General features: G+C 31.3%; 1 protein-coding gene across 1 annotated transcript; it reads left to right on the plus strand.

Annotated features, from left to right (window-relative positions):
* The first annotated feature begins 690 nt into the window (after nt 1-690).
* LOC122027923 (pyrophosphate--fructose 6-phosphate 1-phosphotransferase subunit alpha-like) lies at nt 691-6,893 on the plus strand. Its single transcript, XM_042586938.1, has 19 exons — nt 691-908; nt 1,709-1,881; nt 2,301-2,413; nt 2,528-2,602; nt 2,688-2,801; nt 2,881-2,948; nt 3,156-3,239; nt 3,556-3,609; nt 3,808-3,888; nt 3,987-4,080; nt 4,149-4,222; nt 4,757-4,867; nt 4,960-5,004; nt 5,079-5,135; nt 5,223-5,327; nt 5,407-5,523; nt 5,654-5,757; nt 6,353-6,518; nt 6,590-6,893. The coding sequence occupies exons 1-19, from the start codon at nt 819-821 to the stop codon at nt 6,716-6,718; spliced, it is 1,854 nt and encodes a 617-aa protein (XP_042442872.1). The 5' UTR covers nt 691-818; the 3' UTR covers nt 6,719-6,893.
* Nucleotides 6,894-12,131: the final 5,238 nt, after the last annotated feature.

Genomic DNA, 12,131 nt, shown 5'->3' on the forward strand with positions numbered 1-12,131 from the left:
ATATATCCCCAAATAAAATAAAATAAAATAAATATACTACATCTACGGGAGGTGGACGAATTTCTTCTTATCTATTTTTGTATTTATTTTATGCATCAATATTTTTATTTATTTTTTTATTCTTTTATAATTTATTTTAATTTAATATTTAATAATTTTAATTTTTTTTTTAATTTTTCTTTTCGATTCGGCCATAAATACACTGTATAGAAATTTTCTTTTTTTGTAATAAATTGATCGGTCATTTTAGGCGTCTGAAATTTTTAGGTGTCTGGACCAATATCATGTCACCGACGAGGATCAATTTCAGACATCCCGAGTTTAGTCCAAATAGATCTGTAGATTAAGATTCGTAGGGTATCAAAAATATATATATAGAGAGTTACAGAGGGGAGGAATTTTTGAATGTCTTAATTTAATTTGTATTCGGTTATCTATGAATATGCAGAATAAGGAATGTGCAGGGTATTTTTATAGTTGTTAATTTTTATAGGATCGAATAATTAAATAATAAAAGGTATTTTCGATAGAGAGGGGGTGCTGATTTAACTTTAAAAAAACGAAAAAGTGTCCATCATCAAAATGAGGGGCGCCCTTTGTTATTTTTGCGCTTTTATAAAAATTCGCAGGATTCACAATAAATTTATCGGCATATCCCAATGGACCAATGAGCGGGGAGCAAAAGATGAGGCGTGTCGCCGGCGGTAATAGTTACCGCCTTGGTCAGTCGCTGTGGGAGTGCTTAGGAAAGCGATATGGGAGAAGATTGGGAAGATATAGCGAGGGATTGAGAGGACGAAGAGGAACAAGGAAGGGGAATGGAGTCGGATTTCGGGGTTCCCAGGGAGCTGTCCGAGGTCCAGAAGAAGCGGGCGGAGTACCAGCCCGAATTGCCCCCTTGCCTCCAGGTATCGAATCCAACCTTATTCTTCTCCTTCGACATTGCTATGCTATCTCGGTTTTTCTTGCTTCTGGAGTGGATTGGATGCTTGTGACATTCTTCGGTTTGATGGGCTTTCGTTGATTCACCGATTGCTTGTCTTTATGCGCGGCGGTTCTTTTTTTTTTTTAAAACAAGATTAGTCGATAGCTTGCGTTAAAAGATGGTGGTATTCTTCTGAACTGAGTTTGAATGATGTACCAGATTTTGCCTCAAATTTAAACCCTTTTAACTGGACAGTTGCAAATTTGTGTCCTATTCACTATTTTTACTTTCCTATATGATTATAGGTCTGAAATTCTACTTCAAGACTGATGTGAAATCGTGATTTTCTCAATTCTGGACTCGATTGATGTTTTTTTTTCTTGTAACAAAGAGTTTAATTTAATTTTAGTGTCTTTCTTCTTGCTTTTTACGTGGACGTGGACTTTGACTCACTCATTTTCAGCAGTCTGTCTTCTAGCTAGTACATTGGTCCATTGTGTTTCAAAAGATTGATATTTTTCTGAGAACCTAGATGATACCAACATTTATCTCAAGTTCTAACTTCCTTGCTACTCCCCTTTCTCTTCATTTATGAACTGCCATTCATGGCTTATATGTAAATTTGGATTATGAGGATGCGTGTGAATCCAGCAGAAGATATCATAGTTTCTGCATTTAATGTTTATTTTAGTATAAAATCTTCTTCAACATGTTCTCCATGACTGATCAATCAAAATTTGGCCATCTTCCTAAATTCATGTATATTATCACCATGGTGAACAGGGCACTACAGTTGGGATAGAGTTTGGCAACGCGACAACCTGCGCAGATCCATCCAGTGCACATGTTATTGGTCAGGCCTTCCCACACACGTTTGGTCAGCCTTTGGCTCATTTTTTGTCGGCAACTGCGAAGGTGCCTAATGCACAGATCATTACTGAGCATCCTCCTATGAGGTTTGTGAGTATGAAGTCCCCCATGACATGTGTTTAATTTTTTCTGGAATTGATATATGGAGGGATGTACATGAAAAATATCCAGCATTGTTAAGCTACTAATCAATCAAAACTTCTGATTACTTTACTTTTCTGTTAATATAACTCCCTTTTGTATCCTGATTTATCATTCATCCTTGAATACAAAAGAGTTGTTTCTTTTCTTAGCTAGTTTTACCAATTTTTAAAGTTGCATCACACACGACCAATACTACAAACTCAATTCGCGTATGATTGCAACATCTCTGTGGTGGCATATCATACTATCTGGATTTACTTTGACAATTGTGTATTTTTTTTTCTAGGTTTGCTTTTTAGTAGCCTGTGTTTTTTGTTTGCATTATAACTCATGATACACCCTTCCACATGAATAAATGCAGGGTAGGCATCGTGTTTTGCGGGAGGCAATCACCAGGAGGACATAATGTTGTATGGGGTCTTTATAGCGCTATTAAACTCCACAACCGAGACAACACCTTACTTGGCTTTGTTGGTAAGCCTTCCTTGTAATCTTAACAAAAGGTGATGTGAAGAAATTTATCAACGATAAGCTATTTGATTCTAAATTGAAATGCCTATGTGCTGACTTCTTGTTTCTTTGTTAAAGGTGGCACTGAAGGTCTGTTTGCACAGAGAACTTTGGAAATTACAGAAGAGGTTCTTTCTAGTTACAAGAACCAAGGTGTGCTAAAAATTGGCTCATCACTCACCCTTAATGATCGTAAATTAACTTTTATGATTGATACGAGTTGTTTGTTGTGTTGAAGGTGGCTATGATTTGCTGGGCCGGACTGTTGACCAAATCAGAACAACTGAGCAAGTAAATGCTGCTTTGACTGCATGCCAAGATTTGAAGTTGGATGGTCTTGTCATTATAGGAGGTATTTCATGATCCCTGGAATTTTCCATATTTTCACTTAAATCGACAACTCTTTTATATAAATTTGTTGCTTTGACAAGGAGTCACATCCAACTCGGATGCTGCTCAACTTGCAGAAACATTTGTCGAGGCCAAATGTCCTACAAAGGTTACCGTGTGATTTAAATTTTCTGATTATTCATCCTCGGTTTCGAATGAGTCAATCCATAAATATATAACTGACTGCTTTTTTAGCTACTATCAATTTGTATATACAAGAAAAACTGAGACTTAATCAAGCCATATAAGTTATCTTTTTCATCTTATACTGGCAATTGGTTTCTTCCTACAAATAACAAGGATACTTTTAAAACAGGTAGTTGGTGTCCCTGTTACTTTGAATGGAGATCTTAAGAATCAATTTGTGGAGACAGATGTTGGGTTTGATACTGTTTGCAGGGTAAGCTTATAAACATTGTCTATAAACTCTTATATGATGTTATCGTTTTGATCCTTGGTCTCTTTTTTGGCGTAATCATTTTTCAAGTTGCCATTGGATTATAAGCTTGTATAGTTTCTGAGTTTCATAATCATCCAAATAGAAGTTGATTTTGTTCTTTTTCCTAAACTTTGGTGTCAGAGAAGTTTTATCAGGCAATGAAGTGGTTGTTTTTGACAATATAGTTTTCATCTCCTAATTTTGTAAGATATAAATGGTCTTGTCCTTGTTTTGATTATCATTGGATCCTCATGCTTATTATCCTACTTAATTTCAGGTCAATTCTCAACTAATAAGCAATGTCTGCATAGACGCATTGTCTGCAGAGAAGGTAAACCATCTATATGTGCTGATAGAGAATTATAGCTTAATTATTGCTGATGAAATGGAATAATTTAGGTTTTAAGATGAAACCACATTGAAACCCACATGAAGAACTGGCGAGATATTTCTGAAGCTTTGATGGTTTCATGTTACGAGTATCAACCCTTCAAATTGTTGTAATATTGAAAACTGTGGCTTGTTTCAGTACTACTATTTCATCCGCTTGATGGGTCGAAAGGCTTCCCATGTGGCTCTCGAGTGTGCATTGCAATCACATCCTAATATGGTTCGTTCTAGTTCCTATTCGTGTGTTAATGAATTTAGGAGGCAGCTCATGTTTGCTCTTTTGTGATCGTCAATAATCAATACATTGTCCATTATCAGCTCATCTTAGGAGAGGAGGTGGCATTATCAAAACTAACCATTTTCGACATTACTAAGCAAATCTGTGATGCAGTTCAAGCGAGGGCTGAGAAAGGTGTTATACACTTTTCTTATATATTAATATGCTTTGCCCTATTCTAAATTAATCTTTTTTTTCTCCAGAGAAGAATCATGGTGTCATTCTTATTCCTGAGGGGCTTGTAGAGAGCATTCCTGAATTGTATGCACTTCTGCAGGTAGTTCCTGGATTTTGCAATGCATAACCTCAAGATCTTTGGTTACGTTTGATGAGGCGTAATCAACATTGTAATGAAAACTATAGTGTAATGTAGTCTGGATTACAAAAGACAATAAAGTTTTGTAATATGGATTATAAGACCAACAACACGTAATCTAGATTACATTCCAAGCTCAATATTTAACTAAAATTTAAATGTCAAATATAACTCTAGTCCATTTTCTGTACCAACCGGTTGTCGATGCCACTGCCGTCACTATCGGCCGCCACTGGCAGAGGTCGCAAGATATTCTTGTCATTTTATAATAATACGAATTACAGTCTTTATAAAAAAAATAATAGACACCAAACAAAAGAATATAAGCAAAGATTACATACAAGTCTTTTTACCAAACATAGTAATGTAATATAATTACATTACAAAGTTTATTACACTACAAGCTTGATTACATTACCCCTAACCAAACATGACCTTTATGTTTCAATTGCAAGTTGAGTATGTTCTATTAATCTTTTTATGATTGTATTGCAGGAAATTCATGGTCTCCACAGCCAAGGCATTTCGATCGAGAATATCTCCTCTCACCTTTCGCCTTGGGCATCTGCATTGTTTGAATTTTTGCCACCCTTTATCAGGAGACAGGTTATCTTTCATTCCTTCACTCCGTAGGAACAAATTGCTGTACTTGTTTTTTGACAAAAAACTTCATTAACTCTCACTCTTCTTCGATGCAGTTGCTGCTTCATCCAGAGTCTGATGACTCTGCGCAGCTGTCCCAGGTAACTTCGCGAGATGTAGAAACCGAAAAGGGCCATGTTTCCGTTGTTTCTAACTCGAAGTTTCTCTTGCTTAGATTGAAACAGAAAAGCTTCTAGCACAGTTGGTGGAAGCAGAAATGAACAGAAGGATGGTAAATTCTCATCAATCAAACTTCACATTGAACTGGCACTTCATGATTTTGGCTTTCAAGAAGTACTGATTTCTTTCTCCCTTCCAGAAAGAAGGCATATACAAAGGAAAGAAATTCAATGCAATATGTCATTTCTTCGGGTATCAAGCTCGTGGATCTTTACCATCAAAGTTCGACTGTGACTATGCATATGTATGCACCAACTCCTCATTAGCTCTCTCCTAATCCTTCTGTTACACTGCAAATGATGTAACTAGGTTTATGAAATCAGGTTCTTGGACATATCTGCTACCATATTCTGTCAGCCGGGTTGAATGGATACATGGCTACTGTTACTAACTTAAAACATCCTGTGAACAAATGGTGTTGCGGTGCTGCACCACTCACTGTAAGGATCTTATGGTTACAACCATTGTGTTTGAAAGATATATAACAACAATAACAACAATTAAGTCTTATTTGGTCTTCCTTTGTCTCATTTAATATGCCGCGAAACTGATTTTGTTTGGCTCAACTAGGCTATGATGAACGTGAAGCGACATTCACGTGGTTCTGGGGCCATTCCTATTGGAAGGCCAGCCATCCATCCTGCCACAATAGACTTGAAAGGCAAAGTATATGAGTAAGTGAGCTTTTCATGGTTTGCTTAATATTCTTTTTAACAGTAATTCTTAAATGGCACTTGAAGTAACTGGGCTTCAATACCTTCGAGTTTACTTGTCACAATACAAGTCATAAATCTATCCATCTTTTCTTGTAGCTCAAAGATTACTTATCCATTTTTTAAATTAGAGAGAGGAGATTTCAATCTCAAAATCAACAATGGGGTTTTCACAAGTGGATTTTTAAGAAGGAATTTTCATCTTAAATTTAGGATTTAAGAGTTTTTTTTTTGAGATTAAATCAAATTTTATTTTGAAAATTAAGATATTTTAGCATAAATAGTAAATGTTAAAATTTTTCACTTTTATATCAACATGTCATCATTGTTACCTATTTATGCTAAAACATCTTAATTTTCAAGTTTAGTGTTTTCAGATTAAGTTCAGGTTCGAGTCAGGTTTGGATTAGGATTTTTTTTAGTAACTTCAATCCGTCCCGGACCCATCCGAATGGACACCCCTAATTTTTTACGATTGGATTTGATTTGAAACTTATGTGCAACTAAAGTAGCACTGTGTTTCCACTCTTCATCGGCTTCTTGGATCTCGTCTCAGGTTGCTGAGACAGAAAGCTTCAAGCTTTTTGTTGGATGACTTGTACAGAAACCCAGGGCCTCCTCAGTTTGAAGGACCTGGTGCCGACGATAAGACCTTTACTCTCTCTATCGAGGATCAAGATTACATGGGGAGGATAAAAAAGCTTCAGGATTATCTTGACACGGTTGGTGCAATCTCAATAGTTACTGCTACTCTCTCAAGTAGCATTCTCAATTGTTTTCATTGCGTTTGCAGGTGAAGAGCATCATTAAACCCGGGTGTTCTCAGGACGTGCTCAAAGCTGCTTTGAGTGCCATGGCGTCCGTGACTCAAGTGCTGACAGTGATGTCTAGTCCATCATTTGGTGGACTTCAGCCACTCTAACTGCCTTTTCTAGGCTTGATGATGTTAACTTGCCCATGTGTAAACTTGTATAAGTAGCTTCTCATTCACTATGTTTTCCTCACTATCACCATCATCATTGCGTTAATCCTCGTTGTTCTAATTGTGTTGGAGTTGATTTTATTAATGTTTTAGAGGACATATTTACTTTTTATCATGTTTGGGAGAAACCATAATTTGTTTCTCGATTAACTTGAAGATCTCTAAATCTTTTTTTTCCATAGAATTTATGCATTGCAATTTTAAATTTTTACCAAACCATGTAGCTTAGTGTACTAAATATCCAAATCACATATCTAACTTTCAAAATGGTCAAATTATGTACCCTATACATATTTTGCCCCTTTCATTTATGTTAGGTCTTTATTCACAATCTGTCGGAGGGATAATATTTATTTATCTGTCAAGATGACTTAAGTTGATAATCTCAAGCTGTTGGCTTGACGGAATAGGTCGATTGCTAAGTTGTTGTGTCGGTGAGTTCTCCGAGTGTCGAGTCGAGGATGTTGATGTTGACGGCTCAAGACGAACGTCGAACAAATATAGAGCCTGAGTTTGAGTTATGTGAGCGTTGCCTGAGGAATAAAGACGTCGAGTCATGCAGCTAAACAGTCTCCTTAAAATATATTCATCCCCTCCGAAGGTGCTAAGAGGTCATAAACATTCTCATGTGACTATTAGTATGAATAGTCCTTAGACTTGAAGTCACTACGGTTCCCTACATAAGGAGTTGTATACTTTGGTATCGATAAACGCCACCTGTAACAAGGTGGACCATAAAATTGATCACTGGGTATGCAATAAGTTATGTGGAGGGATGTGAGTGATGTAGATGAAATCTATCCCTTCCATATCACGGAAATGATATCTATAGACCCCTTGATTAGTAGGACATAAGAATGCATGACCATGCTTAAATGAGTCCATATGCGATATTGAGCTTATTTGATTGAGTGTGTCTATTTAGAGATCAAGAAACACAAACATTAGATTGATAAGAGGATGACACAGTCTATGCCTCATTGATCAATCTAGATATCAAGGATAGAAGGATTGAGTTATACAAGATGATAGACATGGAAATGTTAGGTCGGATCTCGACATTCTATTTACTTGGATAGTAATGATGTCTTGCTAGATGTCACTCATTGTTTATGTATCTAAAATAGCTTTAGAGACATTGCCAACGTTACGAAAACCTATTGGGTCACACACAAGGAACAAGTTAATTTGGAGATAGGTTCATATGATGGATCATTGAATTAAGTTTAATTCAAATTGGACTCATTGAGTTAAACTCAATTGGATCTAATTATTGGATTGAGTCCAATTCGAATTAGACTCAGTGAGTTAATTTGGATTGATGATTAATGAGTTAAACTCAGTGTTCAATTTAGAATTGATCATGTATTGGATAAAGAGTAGTCAATTTTGAATTGCTCATGTATTGGATGCATTGGATGAAGACAAATATTAATGTCAATTAAGACAATTGACATTAAGGCAATTTCATGAATGAGTACAAAAGAGATTTTTGGATTCATTTTTATGATGAAAATTTTGTTTTTGCTCTTCTTCTTCCTCTCTTCCCTCTCTTAGCCGAAACCTCCTAGTGTGGTTGCTAGCACAACCTTAGGTGGTTTCTCTTCTCCACTTCTTGAGTTCGTGAGATGGACGGAAGACTTGTTTGTGTGGATACTGAAAGAGGCACGAACGCTGGATTGTATTAAAAAAAATTATTTTAAAAATTATTTTAAAAACTTTTTAAAAAAAAAATTTAAAAAATTATTTTAAAAACTTTTATAAAACATTTAAAAAATTATTTAAAAAAACATAATTTGAAAATCATTTAAAAAACTATTTTAAAAACTTTTATAAATCATTTAAAAAATTATTTTCAAAATTATTTAAAAATTTTTTGAAAATCATTTAAAAAACTATTTTAAAAATTATTTTAAAAACTTTTATAAATCATTTTAAAAAATTATTATAATTATTTTTTTAAAAAAACTTTTAAAAATCATCTTTAAAACTATTTTAAAAATTATTTTAAAAACTATAAAAAAACATTTTAAAAAATTATTTTAAAAATTATTTTTAAAAACTTTTAAAAATTATTTTAAAAAAACTTTTAAAAATCATTTTAAAAAATATTTAAAAATTATTTTAAAAACTTTTAAAAATCATTTTAAAAACTATTTTAAAAATTATTTTAAAAACTTTTAAAAAAAATTTTAAAAATTATTTTAAAAAACTTTTAAAAATCATTTTAAAAATTTCTTTTTTTAAAAAAACTTTTAAAAATCATTTTAAAAACTAATTTAAAAATTATTTTAAAAACTTTTAAAAATCATTTTAAAAATTATTTTAAAACTTTTATAAATCATTTTAAAAACTATTTTAAAAAATTATTGTAAAAACTTTTAAAAATCATTTTAAAAACTCTTTAAAAAAACTTTGAAAATATATTATAAAAATTATTTAAAAAAAAAATCTTTTAAAAACTATTTTGAAAATCTTTTTAAAAACTATTTTAAAAATTATTTTAAAAATTGTTTTAAAAACTATTTAAAAAATTCTTTGAAAAACTATTTTAAAAATTCTTTAAAAAAAACTATTTTAAAAAATTCTTTAAAAACTATTTTAAAAATTCTTTAAAAACTATTTTAAAAAATTCTTTAAAAACTATTTTAAAAATTCTATTAAAACTATTTTAAAAATTATTTTAGAACTATTTTGAAAATTCTTTAAAAACTATTTTAAAAAATTCTTTAAAAACTATTTTAAAAAATTCTTTAAAAACTATTTTAAAAAATTCATTAAAAACTATTTTAAAATTTTTTTAAATTTTTTTTCAAAAATTCTTTAAAAATTATTTCAAAAATTCTTTAAAAAATTAGTTTAAAAAACCATTTTAAAAATTAGTTTAAAAATTCTTTTAAAAACTATTTTAAAAATTCTTTTAAAAAACTATTTTAAAAATTCTTTAAAAACTAATTAAAAAAAAACTTTTAAAAATTATTTTAAAAAAAAACCTGAACAAAATATACCTTTTAAAAATCCTTTAAATTTTTTATTTTTACTTTAAAAAATTCATTTAAAAAAATATTTTAAAAATTATATAAAACTCTTTTTTTTTTTTAAAAAAAAAAGACATTAAAATTCATTCTAAAACTAAGACATGTACTTTAGTTAATTAAAACTTAAATTATAACTTAAAATTAAAACTTAAATTAACTTAAAATAATATTTAAAGCTTAAATTAAAAATGAAACTTAAAACTGAAATTTTAACAAGTAAATAATTAAAGTAAAAACATTAACGGTAGTCAATTGTACTTTAAATTAGATATGATCTTATATATATATATATATAAACTAATTAAACCTTAATTTAACTCAATCAATCTTAATGTTGACGTTAGTCAAAATAAACCTAACTTAAGTAATCCTAATTAAACGTAACTTAGGTTACTTAATCAAAACTTAAAGACTAAGTAAATGAAAAATAAAAGATAAATTATAACTATTATCCATTGATATTAAGACAATTAATACATAATTTAATCAGATAAGTCAAGTAAAATAAAAGCTAATCAATAAATTATTGATAGTGATTAACTATTATTAATTTTGCAATAAATTACTTATTACTTATTATTAAGAATAATTGATTATTCATTAATTTCAATAATCTTATTCTTATAAAAAACTATACCAAGTATATAAAAATACTTATATAAATAATATACTCGATAAACATAAGTGTTACTAACACTTAGGTACAAAAATGTATTGAGGCTGTAAAATTTAATATAGCTAAACCTTAGTATTAACTTAAGGGGGAGATATTAAATTAAGGGGAGTAACAAATTCAGGGGGAGGTTCAAATTTTTCTTTTTATCAAATTTCTATTTAAATCTCTTTAGAAAATCCTACCTCAATTTTAAAAATTAAAACAAAAAAAATTATACATTAAAAATCTCACTTTAAATACTTTTCTGTGAATATTTTTTTAAAAAAAATTATTTTAAAATTATGTCAGGTTTAGGGGAGGATTAAATCAACACTTAGCACAAAAATTATTTTCTCCACCTTAAACATAATATCTTTTCTAATTTTTTTTTTCCAGTTTTGAGATGGAATTTCAACTTTCAAATTTGAAGTTTTTACAAACTTAATAAAATAAATTTTTCAAACTTAGTTTTGAAATCTTTAATTTTGAAAACTTATGTTTCAAATTTTTTTAATAAACCTATTTTTGAAAACTAACTTTTATAAAACTAAATTCTTCAATTAGATTTTATAAACTAAGATTTTGAATCTGTTGCAAACTTAGTTTTAATCAGTTTTGAAAAGTAAATAGTTTTTAAACTCAGCTTTGAAATTTTTGATTTTTAATGTTTGAAAAGTGTTTCAAAATTAAAACTTATGTTTGAAGTTTTTTTTTTTAAACTTAGCCTTGAAATTTTGATTCTGAAAACTTATGTTTGAAAAATATTTTAAAGTTGAAACTTACTTTGAAAATTTAAAACTTGATCCTAAAATTTGAAACTTATGCACTTATACTGGAAAATTAGCTTTACAAATTTCTGATTAGAAAATATTCTTTAAGTTTGCAAAGTCATTTCTGAAATTTTGGAAAAATGATCTTTAAAAATTAGCTACTCTTTCAAAACTTAGCTATTTTCTAAAAGCTAAAGCTAATGCTTTAAACAAATCTTCAAAAATTTCAAACTCCCCCAAGTTAACTTGACATCATTCCTTACATTTTAACTTTGTCTGTATTCTGTATTTTTTTGAGTGTTTGACTTATGTTCTTGTTTGATGAATGCCAAAGGGGGAGAGATAGGTGGTTAAGTTAGAGAAATAAAATGTCATATTTTAAAAACTAACTTAAACCTTATAAATCATGCTGGTCTTTTTTACTAGCATATTTTTCACTAACTTAACCAGGTTGTCATTCCATCAAAAAGGGAAAGATTGTTGGTGCGGTTAACACTAACGATCTAACTCAGGTTTTGATGAATGACAAATTAGGTTAAGTTAGGTTTGTCGTGATCTAACACTTTGACCGAGTGTGCAGACGAAGTCCAGACAGGTCGACGGACTGACCGGATGTCTGACACGAAGTCCAAGCGGGTCGACGGGCTGACCGGACGCTTGGCGAGAAGTCCAGCTAGGTTGACGGGCTGACCGGATAGCTGGCGAGAAGCCCAAGCGGGTCGACGGGCTGATCGGACGCTTGGCGAGAAGTCCAGACGGGTCGAAGGGCTGACCGGACGTCTGACAGGTGAGTAAAGGTAAGTCACTGGAAGGGAGTGACTGTGAGGACGCGTTCCCGGGAAGGGAACATTAGGCGTCGATCCGGTTTAGACCCATTTCGGATATCTAAG

The sequence above is a fragment of the Zingiber officinale genome, chromosome 10A (genome assembly GCF_018446385.1).
Source record: "Zingiber officinale cultivar Zhangliang chromosome 10A, Zo_v1.1, whole genome shotgun sequence".
Classification (NCBI taxonomy): Eukaryota; Viridiplantae; Streptophyta; class Magnoliopsida; order Zingiberales; family Zingiberaceae; genus Zingiber; species Zingiber officinale.